This window comes from Triticum dicoccoides, chromosome 4A (genome assembly GCF_002162155.2).
Source record: "Triticum dicoccoides isolate Atlit2015 ecotype Zavitan chromosome 4A, WEW_v2.0, whole genome shotgun sequence".
Classification (NCBI taxonomy): domain Eukaryota; kingdom Viridiplantae; phylum Streptophyta; class Magnoliopsida; order Poales; family Poaceae; genus Triticum; species Triticum dicoccoides.
In genome coordinates, this window is record NC_041386.1 from 35,854,836 (window position 1) to 35,872,347 (window position 17,512).

General features: G+C 45.6%; 2 protein-coding genes across 3 annotated transcripts; both read left to right on the plus strand.

Annotated features, from left to right (window-relative positions):
• The first annotated feature begins 644 nt into the window (after nucleotides 1–644).
• On the plus strand, nucleotides 645–6,428 carry LOC119284792 (plant-specific TFIIB-related protein 1-like). Its single transcript, XM_037563952.1, has 3 exons — nucleotides 645–1,332; nucleotides 5,156–5,314; nucleotides 5,395–6,428. Exons 1-3 carry the CDS (start codon nucleotides 709–711, stop codon nucleotides 6,211–6,213), a joined length of 1,602 nt encoding a protein of 533 aa, XP_037419849.1. The 5' UTR covers nucleotides 645–708; the 3' UTR covers nucleotides 6,214–6,428.
• Nucleotides 6,429–6,712: 284 nt separating this feature from the next.
• Nucleotides 6,713–9,910, plus strand: LOC119284793 (cyanelle 30S ribosomal protein S10-like). 2 transcript variants are annotated; one of them, XM_037563953.1, is made up of 3 exons: nucleotides 6,713–6,980; nucleotides 7,163–7,219; nucleotides 8,328–9,297. In XM_037563953.1, exons 1-3 carry the CDS (start codon nucleotides 6,798–6,800, stop codon nucleotides 9,165–9,167), a joined length of 1,080 nt encoding a protein of 359 aa, XP_037419850.1. In that variant the 5' UTR covers nucleotides 6,713–6,797; the 3' UTR covers nucleotides 9,168–9,297. The 2 variants fall into 2 exon arrangements, with proteins under 2 accessions (XP_037419850.1, XP_037419851.1); XM_037563954.1 differs by lacking the exon at nucleotides 8,328–9,297 and adding an exon at nucleotides 9,414–9,910 and having other exon boundaries at nucleotides 6,720–6,980.
• Nucleotides 9,911–17,512: the final 7,602 nt, after the last annotated feature.

Below are 17,512 nucleotides of genomic sequence, written 5' to 3' on the forward strand. Positions count from 1 at the left end.
CATTCCTTGTGGTTTCCGGACTCCTTTATACTCTGTTTCATATGTTCCTTTGTGTGTCTAACATGTTCAACCGATAGCTTTGCTACTCCATTTTGCTTGATATACATGATAAAAATATTTATAGACGATCAGAGGGTTCTAAAATAGCCAGACAGACTTCAAAGACTCTCTTTGCTGTTTGGCATCGCCGTTCTTGGTTCATGTTTCATTTCTCTAATGTTGCTTCTTCTCAATTCTTGAAATTGGCGGGATCAGTACATAGTTTCAAGGAAACAAGGGTCTAATGTTTATTCCCGACTAGCTCTGCCAGTATAAGGTTTAAAACAGACTTCACTCATAAAAATCTGAGTCATGTTTGTCTTCGGAACAAGAAAGCCGAGCAGGGAGACTAGAAGTTCTAAATAAATCAGGTGTTTAGGGATGTGTTTAAAAAGGGTTGTACTGAAGCAGAAGTGATTATTATGTACACGATGATGATGAAAGACATAAACAAACAAAATGTTCTACTCCTACTCCTGATCCCAGCCACTCAGGCTCGAGTAGTCGAGTGTACCAGCAGGCCGAGTGCGTGACAGTGGGTCGGGGTCTTCGTGTGAGGTGATGACCCACCCCACTGCCTCGGCCGAGAGCGAACTACCCGAACCCAGAGCACGCACGCCCGAGCGTCCCCGCTCTCCTCTCCGCACGCGCGCCGCCGCCGCCGCCGCCATGTCGCTGCCGACGCAGTGCCCCTACTGCCGCTCCCCCGCGCCGGCGCGGTGCGCCACCACGCAGCCGCCGCTCTCCCGCGCCGTATCCGAGTGCTCCTCCTGCGCCCGCCTCGTCCTCGAGCGCCACCTCCACACCCACCCCTTCTTCCCCCTCCTCCCCTCCCTCCACCCGCTCCCCCTCGTCACGCCCGACCTCGCCGCCGCCGCCCCCGCGCCCTCCTCCCCGCTCGCCAACGACGACGACGACCCCTTCCTCCCCGCCGGCTTCGTCTCCGCCTTCTCGGCCTTCTCCCTCGAGCGCCACCCCGTCCTCGCCCGCTCCGCCTCCGCCTTCTCCGGCCAGCTCGCCGAGCTCGAGCGCGCGCTCGCCGTCGACGCCGCCGCCTCCTCCACCCCGGACCCCGCGGGGCCCATGGTCTCCGTCGACAGCCTCCGCGCCTACCTCCAGATCGTGGACGTCGCCTCCATCCTCAGGCTCGACCGGGACATCGCCGACCACGCCTTCGACCTCTTCAAGGAGTGCTCCACCGCCACCTGCCTCAGGAACCGCAGCGTCGAGGCGCTGGCCACCGCCGCGCTCGTGCAGGCCATCCGCGAGGCACGGGAGCCCAGGACGCTGCAGGTTTGTTTCTGCTGCTCGTGCTCTCTTTATATTTGTTCCAAATTCTCCCGTGCGGAGATTCATAGGCATATATGGGTGTGTTGCTCCAAGCAGCCAGGATTGGACTAACCAGGAATGTTAGTTACGTTCTGAAAAGAAAAAGATGGATTTCCACAATGTAATTTAAGATTTAATTGCTTCAAAATTGGGGATCTTGTTCATCAATTCTTATAAGCTAGTCCATTCAATTTTCAAGCAACTCAACAGATGATCCCTCTATGGACAGAATTGTTGTTGGATGATATGCTGATTTCCAGTAAACTGATTTAAGGACCAAAGTCTCTAATCTCCCGATCAATTTACTGAAATGACTCTACCTAGTAGTATTGCTTTTTATGGAGCATCCGGTCTTGTCAACCTGAATATACGAGGATAGCATTTGCTCTATTTTGTTGAATTATATAATTATGTATGTCACAAATACCTTGATTCAACCTAACAAAACCACATTAGTCAATGGCTGAACCGGACGCCGAGTCAGCCTTGGATCATGGCGATTTCTGTTGTGTAAACTAGCATGGTGTTTGCGCGGGAAATAATTTAATCATGTGATTGTGGAAATATTTTAATAATCTATTTATCTTAATCTACCTATGGTTATTATTATCACATCAACAATATATCTACGACCGGTTTTGCCTGTTGATATCAGATCAGTACACAAAATTGATCGAGCCTAGTATGCGACAAAAGCAGTCGAGCCTTGTCCTGGGTATATATTACCAATTACACCGGAATAACCATCATATTTATCGTTACATGGTACACGAAAGCAGTGAGTCTGGTATGCCTGTGCGGGGCGCATTTTAACCATGTTTACCTTTTATTAGGGTAGGTACGTATCATTGCCATAACACCACATGAGACGGTTGGTTGTTGACAGTTACAAGAAACATAGTTAGTTGGTTTTTTACAAAAGAGATTGGTCGTTGAACTTGAACATGGTATTAGATCAATGTGATGGAGTTTATGTTTATTAGATCAACATGATCATTCAGATTCTCCCGTGTGGAGATTGATAGGCATATATGGGTGTGTTGCTCCAAGCAGCCAGGATTTGGACTAACCAGGAATGTTAGTTAGGTTCTGAAAAGAAAAGATGGATCGCCACAATTTAATTTAAGATTTAATTGCTTCAAAATTGGGGATCTTGTTCAACAATTCTAATCATCCTATCCTTTCAATTTTCAAGCAACTCAACAGATGATCCCTGTCTGGACAGAATTGTTGTTGGATCATATGCTGCTTTCCTGTAAACTGATTTACGGACCAAAGGTCTCCCAATCAATTTACTGAAATGGCTCTACTTAGCAGTATTCCTTTTTATGGAGCATCTGGTCTTGCTAACTACGAGGATACTTACTTACTTACTTACGAAACCTTTTATCCCAAACAAGTTGGGGTAGGCTAGATATGAAACCCTTTCACGAGGACTTCCCAGGAGGTCACCCATCCTAGTACTACTCTCGCCCAAATGGGTTTCATACCCAAAAGACTGGCTAGTTTTTACGTTGGCTCGCCAAGCCTATCACAACCCTTAGATATGAAACCCTTTCACGAGGACTTCCTAGGAGGTCACCCATCCTAGTACTATTCTCGCTCAAATGGGTTTCATACCTATGGGACTGGCTAGTTTTTACGTTGGCTCGCCAAGCCTATCACAACCCTCCTCCTTTACCCGGGCTTGGGACCGGCTATGCCTAGAAGACATAGGCGGAGTTTTGCTAACTACGAGGATAGCAAATAAAATTTCTTTTGCTTGATTCTTAGTAACATTTGCTCTATTTTGTCGAATTATATAGTATTGTGTGTCACAAATACCTTGATTCAACCTAACAAAACCACATTAGTCCATGGAACCGAACACCGAGTCAGCCGTCGATCATGGAAATTTGTGCTGTGTAAACTAGCATGGTGTCCCGCGCGGGAAATAATTTAATCATGTAATTTTGGAAATATTTTAATTGTCTATTTATCTTAATTTGCCTATTATTATTGTCACAACAACAATATATCTACGGATGGTTTTGCCTTTTGATATCAGATCAGTACACAAAATTAATTGAGCCTAGTACGCGGCAAAAGCAATGCCTTGTCCTAGGTATATATTATCAATAACTCCAGACTAACCTTCATATTTGTCGTTTGCATAGTACACGAAGGCAGTGAGTCTGGTATGCCTGCGTGGGGCGCATTTTAACCATGTTTACTTTTTAGTAGGGTATGCATCATTGCTGTAACACCACATGAGATGGCCGGTTGTTGAGACAGTTACAAAAAAATAAGGTTGGTTAGTTGTTAACAAAAGAGGCTGGTCATTGAACATGGTATTAGATCGATATGATGGAGTTAATGTTCAGATCAAAATATGTTGGTCGTATGTATGTATCAAGCCAGAAGGTTGTTTTGTATATTACGTTCGTCTACTGTATTAAATGGTGCTCGGAACAAAAGTTTGGATCGTTAACCCTGATGTCGGATCAACACACATGGGAGGCTTTTCATTTACTACCTTCTTTTGGTTTTTGATTTGGAACTCCCGCGGGCAAGGTGCGCATGTGTATTCTGGTGGATGGATGCTATTCGAAAGGATAGATAGACATTAAATCGACCTTCTTGTGTACCAATGCCCAAGCCTACAATTCAGAAGATTGAATGATGTTTGCTTATAATAGTATGCACCATCTAGGAGAGGTATTTACAAGATCAATGGTTGGATGCATTTAGCTGCAATTATAATGGCTATATTGTTTTTCTAATAAGATTGTATAGTATTTTTTTGTGTGTTCGTGATCTTTTGATCAATTTGGGCTGCTAGTTGAGACCCAGAGTGGACCACAAAATTAGCCCTATATTCCAGACTTTGCACCACCACCACCACCAGGGATGGAGCTATACAGATCGTAGTGCCTGGGCAAAGAATAAAAGGCACTGAGCTAGCTAGGCCTTTGCCCATTAATCGACTGTTCATGATTGGCTCAAATTCCAGTGGGGAACTTCGTCGGCTGGGCCTGAGCAGTTGCTTGGGGTCGCCGGGAGCTAGCTGTGCCACTGACAACCATGCAACAATGTCATCCAGGAGCCGCCCTACATGACATGTATATATGCATCAGAGCAGCTCCCTAATTAATCTGCTGATCCTACTTAATCTCTCTTTGGTGAACAGCGCCAACCATCATCACATACTAAGTACATGCTACATTCGTGTATGTAGCAAAACTTAGAGATAGGGGCTATATCCATATTATTAAGAAAAAAACATGGTGCGTACCTGCACGTGCATGTGGAGAGACATAAAAGGGGCAAACAAATTTAAGGAAGGTCACAGCACTGAAGAGATCAAAACGTGACATACGTGTTTGTGCTGGTTTTGGTTAACCTAAAGTATAGGAGATTCGTGGTCTAGATCTACTGCTGTGCTGCATAGGTAATATGGGTACACCAGTCAATGAAATTGAGTGCAAATATGAACATCTAATGGTTATGCTTTCTTGATGTAAAGAGGGCCTGCCAGATCGATGTTCAGATGTTTTTGTTTTTTCGTGAGAATTTCTAGCGTATCTCTCTATTTTTTCGTTTGTATTATGCTTTTCTCATATATAATAGATACTCTCTCCGTTCCAAATTAATTGTCGCTGATATAGTACAACTTTGTACTAAATCAGGGACACTTGATATGGAATGGAGGGAGTAGATAGTAAATATAGTTGATGTAGCAGCATTTTTGGTTATTGCTGTATTTTTCAGTTAGCGCTGATCCATTTTCTGTGTACTGCATATCCAGGAAATCTCCACAGCTAGCAATCTTCCTCAGAAAGAAATAGGAAAATACATCAAAATACTTGGCGAATCTCTTAAACTGAGCCAACCTCTTAACAGCAATTCAATAGCAGTTCACATGCCTCGGTTTTGCAACCTCCTCCAGCTCAATAAATCCGCCCAGGTATCAGATGAGCTGTAAACCTGAGACATCATGACAATTAATTTGTCCTGCTTTTAACATACTCTGTGTTGTTTACTTAGGAACTTGCAGCCCACATCGGCGAGGTGGTTGTTAATAAATGCTTCTGCACGCGGCGAAACCCTATAAGCATATCTGCTGCTGCTATCTACCTTGCATGTCAGCTTGAAGACAAGCGCAAGACCCAGGCCGAGATCTGTAAGGTTACAGGCCTTACAGAGGTGACCCTACGCAAAGTGTATAAAGAGCTTTTGGAAAATTGGGATGATCTGCTACCCCCTAACTACACACCAGCTACACCACCGGAGAAAGCTTTCCCAATGACAAACATATATTCAGCGCGCTCGTCGAGTGGAAAAGATCTTTATCAGGACAAGTTGATGGAGAATATCAAGCAAAAAGGCTCTGAAGCTGCAGAGCCTGATCACATGGTAATTGTAAGAGAGGATGAAGATAAGAAAACCGCTCCTCCTGGGTGGCCCCCTTCAAAGCATGAGCCCCATGACTTGAACCAGGCGGGTTGGCAGCCGAATGTTCCATTTTCGGCGTCTCCAAAATTGGACCGCGACAATATGGAGACGAACATTCGTGGGTTTAACCTCAACGAGGAATCATGCCCAATGGATTGCGAAAAGCCAGACGTCTCAATGAAGCCGCCCTTTGCTGATCGATGGCCGACTGAACCAAAGGTGCTTCCATCCCCTCCCAATAGGCAGCCTCTGCCATGGCAGCTTAAGCAAGCGGCGCCGACAGCCGGGTCATCGTCTTATCCGAGGAGTCGTGAGACGCAGCTGGGCTTGGGCATGGACTTTCTGTCTGGGCGTGGCAAAAGGAGCGCCGGGGATGGTGGCGGCGATGGCCGTGATAAAGAGGGCAAGTGAAGAAGGTTGCAGCTGCAGATGTTTATAACCAAATTAGAAGAAATCAGCTGTGTAGATATAGATGTTCATCTATAGTCGAGATTAATTTGACAACAAGATGCATCATATAGATGATGAACTTTACTTCATAATGTGTAACCTGATACTTCCAAATTATTTAGCTTGCCAGTTCTCATAATGTTTCATGTAACCAATTGGCGTGCCTTTCAATTTCTTGCATTGCCTACACAATCTACACCAAGAAAACAGCAGCACCCATTTTGAACACGGAGATTTCCAATGGATCTTCCAGTAGTTGATCATCTAATACAGAGATTTGCCTCATTTTTTTTTCTAGTACAGAGATGCAGTTGAGTTTCAAGCAGAAAATACGGGTGAAAAATCGCCATGGTTTCCCCCAAAACATGCTAAAGCCGGACAACTGTTGAAGTGTAAATCACAATTGGACAAATTTGAAGGGCCCAAACGCAAAAACGCGCTCCGAACTGGATAATACAGCACGATAGCGAAGCAGAGGCCTTCCAACGCCTCCTCCTTCCCTCGCCGCTCTCCCTTCCTTCCACTCTCATCCCCTCCCCGTCGCCATGGCCGTCTCCACCTCCACCACCACGCTCCCCCTCCTCTTCCTCCACCGCTCCACCGCAAGCCCGAACCCCACCGCGCTCTCCTTCGCCTCCCCCCTCCGCGCGTCCCCGCTGCGCTCCCGCGCCTCCGCCGCCCCGCCAGCCGAGACCCTCGCCGACGACCTACCCTCCGACACGCCCCCGGTACGTGATACGTGAGCATGTGCTTTCGCGTATATGTGTTGTGAAACTTGTAGATTGCATTGTAGACATGTTCTCGTTACTGGCGTGTAATTGCCTGGAGGCATTGGTACAGTTCGTATATCTCTGTTGGAATTTGTTATTATTCAAGTGATTGTAAATTTGTTGCCCTCGTTGTTTTTCAGGTTGGTGAGGGGTCGGGAATTCCGATGCCGTCGTCGATTGGGGAGGATGGGGAGGAGGTACCTTATCCACGAGCTTAAACTTTTTCATCATGGTTGTTATGTTGGCAAATGTTTCCATTCACGAGCTGTTATTGATGTGACTGCATTGCAAGATTTCATGTTCACGCATTGCCTCCTTGTCTTGTGACTGCTGCATACTTTGCATATAACCATGTCAAATGAAATGGGTGTGTTGATAAGCTGAGCTAAAAATTGATAGTAAGCATACAACGTACTCCCTCTGTAAATTAATATAAGAGCGTTTAGATTACTAAAGTAGTGATCTAAACGCTCTTATATTAGTTTACGGAGGGAGTACTAAGCATAGTGACTAGTGACATTATGTGGGGTAAAGTTCTTCGTGGGTTCTTGGTTAGCGCACACATTGAGCATTTGACTCGTGATAAATGTTGCTGGTGTGACTCTGTTTTGGACGTGGGACTGCTGGTGAAGTCTTCCATGTTCAACTGAATGCTAAAATGGTCTCTGGATGAAAAGGCTAACTGTATTTAACCATGACTCCATCTCATGTATCTTTCTTAAAATAGTCGGCCTTGTGGTTTCGAAGCTTAGTTTAAATATTCTTCAGTTGTGCCCTTAACCTGTCTATCACCGCTCTTGTTGAACACCTTGTTCTCTCACTCTTGTGGGTTTCTCCATGTCAATGATCTTCTGAATTTTCTCTAACCACCTGCCTTAAATTCTCAAATGGTTTCCCATTCTTTTTATTATCTTCTGCTATATATTTGCTCAACCATTATTCGTGCATAGATGCAAAGATTTTATAACACCAACAGCATCATTCTCTCTGCGGTTAGCTCTTATTGCCTTTTCTTTCTTGGGACTGATTTGCTAGGTTTATGGGCTGAGAAAAAGTAGTCTATCACCAAAACTGATTATCCCTCTCAGGAATAATCTATGGATGGTTGCTTATCTTTTGTGGGAACTCCTTAGATTGTGTTCTAACTGCTGACTTCTAATATTGTTGGTGTTGGTGAAGTAGATTTTGTGTTACATTTGGTTAGTAATCTGCCAGTGATTACTACTGCCTAACATTATGTGCTTCCTTTCTTGCTTGCACGTTTGTCAGTTCTTAAGCATGTCCATCGTACATGTCTGCGTGCAGTTACTGTTTGGTGCTACTGCCGGGAAAGAAACTGTTTCAAGGGCACGTGCGCAGTCGCACTCGTCCTTCAGTGATTCCTTCAATGTATCTCAAGAGAGGATAGTGATAACCAACAGTTCTGGAGAGAAACTCATTGGTGTTTTGCACGAAGCTGGATCTAAGGACATTGTAGTGTTATGCCATGGGTTTAGGTCATCAAAGGAAAGTAGAACCATAATGGGTCTTACTGATGCATTAACATCAGAGAAGATTAGTGTATTTCAGTTTGATTTTTCTGGCAATGGAGAAAGTGAAGGTACATTTCAGTATGGCAACTACTATAAAGAGGTGGATGATTTGCATAATGTAATCCAGCATTTTAAGGAACACAAGCGTGATACTCGTGCTATTGCTGGCCACAGTAAGGGAGGAGATGTGGTCATCATCTATGCGTCCATGTATCAAGATGTATCTCGTGTAATCAACATATCGGGCAGATTTGATCTGAAACGTGGAATTGCAGATCGTCTTGGCGGTGACTATATGGAAAGGATAAATCAACATGGTTTCATTGACGTGGCACAGAAAACAGGACAGTTCATGTACCGTGTAACCAAAGAAAGTCTGATGGACCGTCTTAGCATAGATATGCAAAGTGCATGCATGTCTATTGACCCTAATTGCAGGGTCCTGACAGTTCACGGTTCTGACGATGATGTTGTGCCATCAGAGGATGCTCTGGAATTTCATAAATATATAGGCAACCACGAAGTGCATATTATTGAAGGAGCTGATCATAGATATTCATCTCATCGGCTTGAGCTGGCTAACATTGTAATGAAATTTGTTACATCTGTCTGACAGAACGATGTTGGAACAAATGTAACCATGACGATGCATGTTTGACCAAATGTTTTTGTGATTGCCCTATCAAATTTAGTTGAAGTGCGAAGTTTTCATGCTTCTGGCACTATTGGCTGTATTTCCATCATACCTTAGTCAACTGCATATTTTCATTTGGTGTTTCTGTTTCATTGGGGTCACCTGCAGAAGTTGCTGTTCTCTGTAGAACTAACACTATTGGGTATCAACATTTTATGTTTGCAGCTGGCACCTAAGCAGAAGATCAGAATCAAGCTGAGGTCTTACTGGGTGCCATTGATCGAGGACTCCTGCAAGCAGATCATCGAAGCTGCAAAGACAACTAATGCCAAGACCATGGGTCCTGTTCCTCTGCCAACCAAGAAGAGAATATACTGTGTGCTCAACTCTCCCCATGTGCACAAAGATTCAAGGTTCCACTTCGAGATCCGGACACACCAGCGGTTGATTGATATCATGTACCCGACTGCCCAGACAATCGATTCATTGATGCAGCTCCAGCTCCCCGCCGGGGTGGATGTTGAGGTTAAGCTATGATCCCACTAGAGCTGAACTCTTTAAAATTCTATGTCATGTTATGCTCTTTTCTGCAGGCTTCCTAGTTGACCGATCTTTTTTTGCTGTCTGAGACTTGAAACATATGTAGAGCCTGTAACACGGAAAAACATGTTCAGATATGAAATATCATGCAGTTAAAGAAGTATCGAGCAAGGTTATTTGCATTGTGCTATGTTGATGTCTTGTTTAAATCTAAGTTTCTTGAAGGAGCGGAATTGTCTGACCTTGATCGTTAGTAACAGTGCAGCAGCTGCAAATTGTCGGTGGGCATTTGTTTTTTGGTTTCCTGTCCCAGAACAGATTCATCTAGAAATTGCCCCATTCATACTGGTTGCACTGATTCTTGCGCTGATTCAACATACTACTGGCAAAGCTTTCTGATTTCTCCTGAAAATAGTAGAAGTTCACAAGCTAGTTTGATCAGGGTATGTTCTAAAGTTTCGACCTAAAAGCCACGGGAAGCTCTGTTTGGTTGGTATGTAGCCAATCTAGCATCACTTGTGGGAAAAGCTGTTGTGGGCTAAATTCAGCTACTCCCTCCGTTCCTAAATATAAGACATTTGAGATTTCAATATTGACTACATACGAAGCAAAATGTGTGAATCTACACTTTAAAATATGTCTGTATATCCGTATGTAGTCTATATTGAAATCTCTAAAAGGGCTTATATTTAGAAACAGAGGAGTGCAAAACAGACATTCACAGGCATGTGTCAGTAGCAATACAGTGCAGTAGCTGCAGATTGCCGGCCAATTCAGTGAGCATCTGTGATTGGTTTGTCCCCAAAAAAGCATCTGTTATTTGATCTCACGGTTGATGAGACGTTTGTTCGTGTGGATCAACTGGTCTTCCTGGTTGAGAAAAAAATGACTAAAAAAAAGTTGGTCTTCCTGGTTGAGAAAAAAAATGACTAAAAAAAGTTGGTCTTTACTCTTAGCAGCCTACTACATACACCTCGCAGCCCCCATAACTCATCTGCTCATGCATTGAGTAGTATATTTGCAGTGTCCATTATTTTTTGCCTCCATTCGAAACGGCCGCAGCATTGCCGAAACTGGCCAGTGTTTGTGGACCAACAAATGCATAATTTATCCATCCTTGGGGGTGGCCCATACGAGCTTACCTGCCTCCTTCGATGCCTTTGTATTTTTATTATTGTTTCCGGCTACTTGTTTATCAGTGGAATCGCATACGCTGCTCTTGAAATGCAGAATCGCTGACCACAATCCTACCGCTTTGGCCTTTTTCCTTTTATACTTTTATTATCATTGTTTCCGGCTGCTTGATCACTATAAGAGTCATATTGCCGTGCCTGGTTTTGTCCCTCGTGGTTCTCCGTCAGAGTCGGAACTGCGCCGTTTGATCGCAATGTGGTTGTTTGGCGCGGATCTTCATTCATCATCACTCAGCCTCTACAATGTGGTTGAGTCGACGATCGCGTGCGTCGAAGTTGGAGTCATTTGCTCAGGGTTTAAGGATGATGACCTCTAGGAGAAGAGTGATGATGATGACGCCTACATGCTGTCTCCACGAGACCTTGGGCGTGTGTGGGGTATTTTATGTCAACTTCCGCGAGCCCGTAACAGAAATCCTATGAGAATGTGTCCGTAAGTCTAGCATCTCTCATCTTATGTATGGAGGTGGCCCATACGAGCTTACCTGGTTCCGATGCTTTGGCCTTTCTCTGCTACGTATTTTCATCATTGTTTCCGGCTACTTGTCTATCAGTGGAATCGCATACGTTTGCCTCCTCTCGAAATGCAGAATCACTGACCGAGATGTCACCGTCAGGTCACTGACCACAATCCTGCCGCTTTGGCCTTTTCCTTTCCTTTTTCTATTTTTATTATTGTTGTTTCCGGCTGCTTGATCACTAGATGAGTCGGATGTAGGGCTGCTGGCACACTGGAGTGAACCGCATATTGAACTCCTGAAATGCAGAGCAGCTGACCGACGCGTCGCCGTCGAGCTGCTGAGAGCACTATCCTGTTCCATTTTTGAGCTGAGAAAACAAAGTAGTAGAGCACTTCAAGTTTCAACGCTTGAAACGTTCTCCTTGTCATTTTTCTGACTGACTATCGGCCGGGCCGAATAGTGGCAGCACATATCGGTCACAACAGTAGCTCGCGCGCTCCCCTGCACTGTTTTTGCCCCCCGTTTGCATCATGCATGGTGCCTTCTCCCTCCTCCGAATTTCTCCGGCTGCTTGCTTTTTGGACAGAGAGGGATAGGATAGATCTTGCGCGCGGCTCTGGCGGCGGCGGCGGCGGCTTATCGATTCCGAGTGGCGAGTGCGCTCTCTGTTTGAAATTTAGCTACCGCGACGACGCAGGCGTCGCTTTCGCTTGGACTGGATTTGTGTCACTTGCTACGTTCGCTCGCGCCAATAATCTAAGGGCTGGATCGGATGTGGCCCAGCAACTCTGGGATCCGGCCGGGTGCACGCTGGTACAAATCTCACGCCGGTACGTAGGTGGTAACCGCTGGTGTGAGGCGCCGTGGAGTCCTCCCCTGCACACCCTCGGATTCAGTTCTTAGGGTGAAAGCCTAAGGTTTTCTCCCAAGGCCCGTTAAGGTCGGACGACGGCGTTGGCATCGTCGCTTCCCTCTTTGGGGGCGTCGCCTTGAAGAGTATTTGATCCTATTTACGGCTCTATGGACTGGATGCTCGCTGCATTTTGGTAGTCGGTCTCGTCGGGCGTGTTCGAGGGGTCGTCGTGCCTCACTTTGTCTTCCTTGTGTCCGAGCTACCGAGGGAGGGCCCTTGCGGCAACGATGACGCGAGACGGGTGGGTGGTTCCGGTGCTGGCTCGGCGCAGGCCCAACGCCTTTCCCCTGCAATGCTCGTCGATGCAGTCGGAGCTGCCTGATCACCGACACGTGCGGTGGACTGTTTGGTATCGACCGACGCAGGTTTCGATGCTCTTTTGTGGTGAGGGCTACATCGGTGGTCGTTGATGGCGGAGTCCGAGTCGCCCTAGCGGAGGTGTAATAACGATGACATCAGATTGCAACCTCGAAGACATTTTTCTGCTCCACGACGTGTGTGCGTTCTTGTGTGGGTTGCCAGGTCATCGTAAGTGCCTTGTTTTTGCGGGCGTGATATGACAGTTTTTGCTTGATTTTCTGTTAATTAACCGGGCTCTTCTTAGTGAATGCAAGAATCTTGCCATTTCGAAAAAAGTGTAACAGACTGGCAATCTCCATTTAAACATGATATCAAAAAGATAGATGAGATCGAATTGCAGACGACCAGTGGGGCACTATCTCAATATCATCACATATATGGAAGGATAGCACGATGGGATTATGGAACAAATAATGGGTGCTGTTGATAATTGTTTCACTTGGTGTTGCTACTCGGTTGTGGTCAATCCGGAGAACAAGGAACAAGTCATGTTTTGAAAGTGTTTTGCCTAGAGATCCTAGTGGTGTTATTTTCTCTGTTTTCTCCATCTTGGGTTCGTGCTTCCACAGGTGTCTAGACGTATTCCGCTGGTGACGCACAATATCATCGGAAGTGGACATGGTTTGGCGCCGCATATGAAAAGGATTATGTGAAGTCAATTGATGTGGTATATTGGTCTCAAAGCCCCTATAGTTACTCTGGTTGTCCTCTGATTCACCTTCTATAGGCTTGATGTTGTTGCGATGCTCTTGGCTGGGTCGATGGACAATGTTTGGCAGGAATGACCCTGTCATGTTGAAGCCATAGTGTCGTCTCTCCAGGTTGCGCATGTGATCAAGTCCCTGCCGACGTGCTCTGCTTGGGGTGAGGATTTGATTATGGACTTCGTTGTTTTGTCAGCGGGGGCAAGGAATATATTGACCTCATGTACTGTGAGGCCCTGATCTTGTTGCCTTGACCTAATGCTCTCCGAGCACCGATGTGCAATCTCGTGCATGTCCGGTGTTCAATTGGGAGGAGCCACCTACTTCCTTGAACAACACCGAGTCCATTGTGAAGCGCAAGCCTCGTACCGAGTTTGGGTCATGGGTTGAGGAGATGCATGTTGATGGCAATGTGACACAGGTTGATGCGCCACCAATCTCGATGGATGAGTTTCTCGATCGCGTGATCCCACACACACTGCTTGGGACCCCAATGCCCTCGTGTGTGGAGGAAGTGGTGCCTCTCACACGGAGAGGCGTAATGAGCATCTACATAAGAAGAGCAATGTGTGCAATATCCCGATGGCCAAGCATGTGGAGCATAGGATTGACTAAGGCTTTTGATGAGTTTCCAGTGTTGAAATATATTGTCTGGCTTTCTTCATCAATTTAGGCTTTTGAGTGAACTGGTTAGAACATGAATTCAATATATATCGAAGTCAAGAGGTCTTGAGTAGAAGACTCTGCCAATCTAGTATTAAAAAAACCATGCGCCCTACATCACTCCCATGTCTAAGGGCTAAAAAGACTAGACGTGAGAGTGAGTGTTGGGGCATATTGCCCACCTCTCTACTCTAGTTCAGACTTTTGGGTGAACTGGTCGGGGCATGAATTCAAAAATTAACTTTCTTCACAAGCGATCGAGACGATCCCCAATCCGCGCATTGGCGGGCATCAACGGTAAGTCAAAGGTGGACACTGTGAAATGTTAGTTCATGTTTGCTTGGATACAAAGGTGTTCGTGTTTTTGAGTTGTATCATATGGTTTTGGGCCTCAATGTCTTCTATCTTGCTCAGATGATGTTCCATGATGCTGCGAGTGTATCTTCATCTAAATCCTATCCCCGAGTTCTATTTTTTCTGGTTTTATGTTTGTATTTGGTTTTCGCCTGGTTTTCTTTAATTAACCAATAGAGGTGTGGTTTTCGGTTCTAGTTTCCCTCAGTAACTACATCAAATCTTTTCTTGTTAATGTGACAACCCCGACCCTCTGACGAGGTTCTATGAAATAGAAGTTCATATTTCTAGTTCGACAATAGTACTTTTGTAGTGTGGAGTTCACGCTTAGCTTTACTCTAGGTAGGTTTCAAGCATCTTTGATGTGGTTTGTATGCTAGAGATGTGATGCATGGCTAAAACTATATTTTTCGTAAGAAGTAGGACTGAGTGTCTCCTCTTATCGAGAAATAAATAAAATTGACTGTTTATGCCTAACATAGCGTAAAACACTGGGTGAGCCCTGTGAGTTCTTTCCACAGGTGATGACTGCTCATCTAGAGAGTGGATTATAAAGTTTTTATTTTTTTTGCGGGAAGTGGATTATAAAGTTGGAGATACTTATGCAAGGCAAAGCAGAAAAACAAATGTATCTTGTCTGATTTCGTTTTATACGAAGTGTTTATTTCTCTTACCATTAACAGTGAGGTAACCATGAGCAAATGCATTAGGGCATTTCTAACCGATCCCCTATCCGGCGTTAGACGAGTAAAAAGTCGGTTTCACTCCTCTAACGCGCACCTAACCGATCCCCAATTCACCGTAAGGGAGTAAAAATTATACTCCAGCACCAACCTTCTCCCTAAATATACTCAACCGCTGCGGCTCCGAGTAAAAGTCGCGCCTCTCCCTCGCGTCGGCCCCCCCGCCCCTGCATCTTTGCCGATGCGCCCCCCAGCCCCGTCGCTACCTAGTTGCCTCCCTTGACCCCCGCCACCCTTCTGCTCGACGTCGAGCCCGTTCGGCCCCCGTCGTCGTCACCGGAATCAAGGTGGAACGCCATCGTCATCGCCATAGCCGATTCATCGGATTACTTCGAAACTTCCTCATTTTTTGTCGGCCACCGCATCTCACCTTGCTTGCACACCGATGCAGGTCATTCGCATGCGTCTCCGCGCGTTGGTTTGGTCTAAACGACAGCAGACAGCCGATGCACCACCATCGCACCACAAGTGTTCGACGAAATGCCTAGGTGAGTTTTTTTGTTCGTTTCTTTTTAAACCAAGCCGTTTGGATTGAACCTAGCCATTTGAATTGTAGATGAAGATGTTGAGGGAGATGGTCTTGGAGGACTCATCATCGTCCAAAGAGGAAGAAGACGATGATGACTTTGACACCGTTTTAGGCATGATTTCAGTGATGATGTTCGACAACCTAGGAGAGGATCACAGTTTGGCCGCATGCACATCAATTGTAATAGAGCGGAGGGTCATGCCAAGATTATGAGAGACTGCTTTGATCCAAAGCCAACCTAACCGGAGAAGCACTTTCGCCGACGCTTTCGGATGCACACAAGTCTTTTTCTGACCATTGCAAAAGCCATTGAGAGATATGATGACTGATTCAAACTCCGGCGAAATGCATGTGGAGAGATAGTGCAAGCTCTCTGATGAAGTGCATTGCAACTGTTTGAGTCTTGGCATATGGTGTCCGGCTGATGCAATTGATGACTGTGTCCACATTGGTGAAGACACAATCTTGGAGGTTGTTTGAAGGTTCACTAAAGCAGTGCTCGCTGTCTTTGGCCCAGAGTAGTTGAGATCACCAACTGAGGAAGACACCCAGAGGCTGATGATTGAGAGTGAAGCAAGAGGAAGGCTAGAGATGCTTGGATCACTTGACTGTATGCGCTGGACATGGAAGAATTGTCCTGCAGGGTGGAAGGGTATGTACAAAGGCCACTGCAATAATCCAACCATCATTCTTGAGGTAGTTGCATCGAAGGATCTTTGGATATGGCATTCATTCTTTGGTTTGCCTGGCTCTCATGGTGACTTGAATGTGCTGTCGAGATCACCATTGTTTTCTAGGCTTATTATAGGCGATGCCCCTGCTTACAACTACTCGGTCAACATGCATAACTACTCGATGGGTTACTACCTTGCAGATAGCACCTATCCACCATGGGCCACCTTGGTCAAAACAATTCCCTGTCTAAAAAGGTAACAAAAACATTTACTTTGCCCAATGTCAAGAAGCTGCTAGGAAAGATGTTGAGAGCGTTCGATGTGCTTCAAAAGCGCTTTGCAATTGTTCGTGGCCCTGTTGAGTACTGGAACTCAAAGGTTCTATGGCGGATCATGACTTGTTGCATCATATTGCATAACATGATCATTGAAGACGAGAGGGACATGCCTGAGAACTTTTGGTACATCACCAACGGGACTCTGATTGAGCCAGAGTATGATACGAAGAGAATCATGGCATTCCTTGAGGAGCATCGCAAGATTGAGGACCGACAAGTTCATGCTCAACTCCAACAAGATCTTATTGAGCATCACTGGAAACGTCTTAGCAAGTCCTAGTTGTTCTATCCACATCCTATTTGTTACATTTGGACCATTCAGCGTGTTTAAATTTTAGTAATTTGGTTTGTAAACTATATTCGTGATTTGCTTGAACATTCAAATTTATGTTTAGTTTCTATATGTGTGCTAATATGTAGTTGTAATTGTTGGGTTTCGTAGTAATTTCAAAAAATTTCCTACGCTCACGCAAGATCATGTGATGCATAGCAACGAGATGGGAGAGTGTTGTCTACGTACCCACGCAGACCGACTGCGGAAGCGTTGACGCAACGTAGAGGAAGTAGTCGTACATCTTCACGATCCAACCGATCAAGCACCGAAACTACGGCACCTCTGAGTTCGAGCACATGTTCAGCTCGATGACGATCCCCGGACTCCGATCCAGCAAAGTGTCGGGGAAGAGTTCCGTCAGCACGACCGCGTGGTGACGATCTTGATGCACTACAGCACCAGGGCTTCACCTAAACTCCGCTACAGCATTATCGAGGACTATGGTGGTTGGGGGCACCGCACACGGCTAAGGAATAGATCACGTGGATCAACTTGTGTGTTCTAGGGTGCCTCTACCT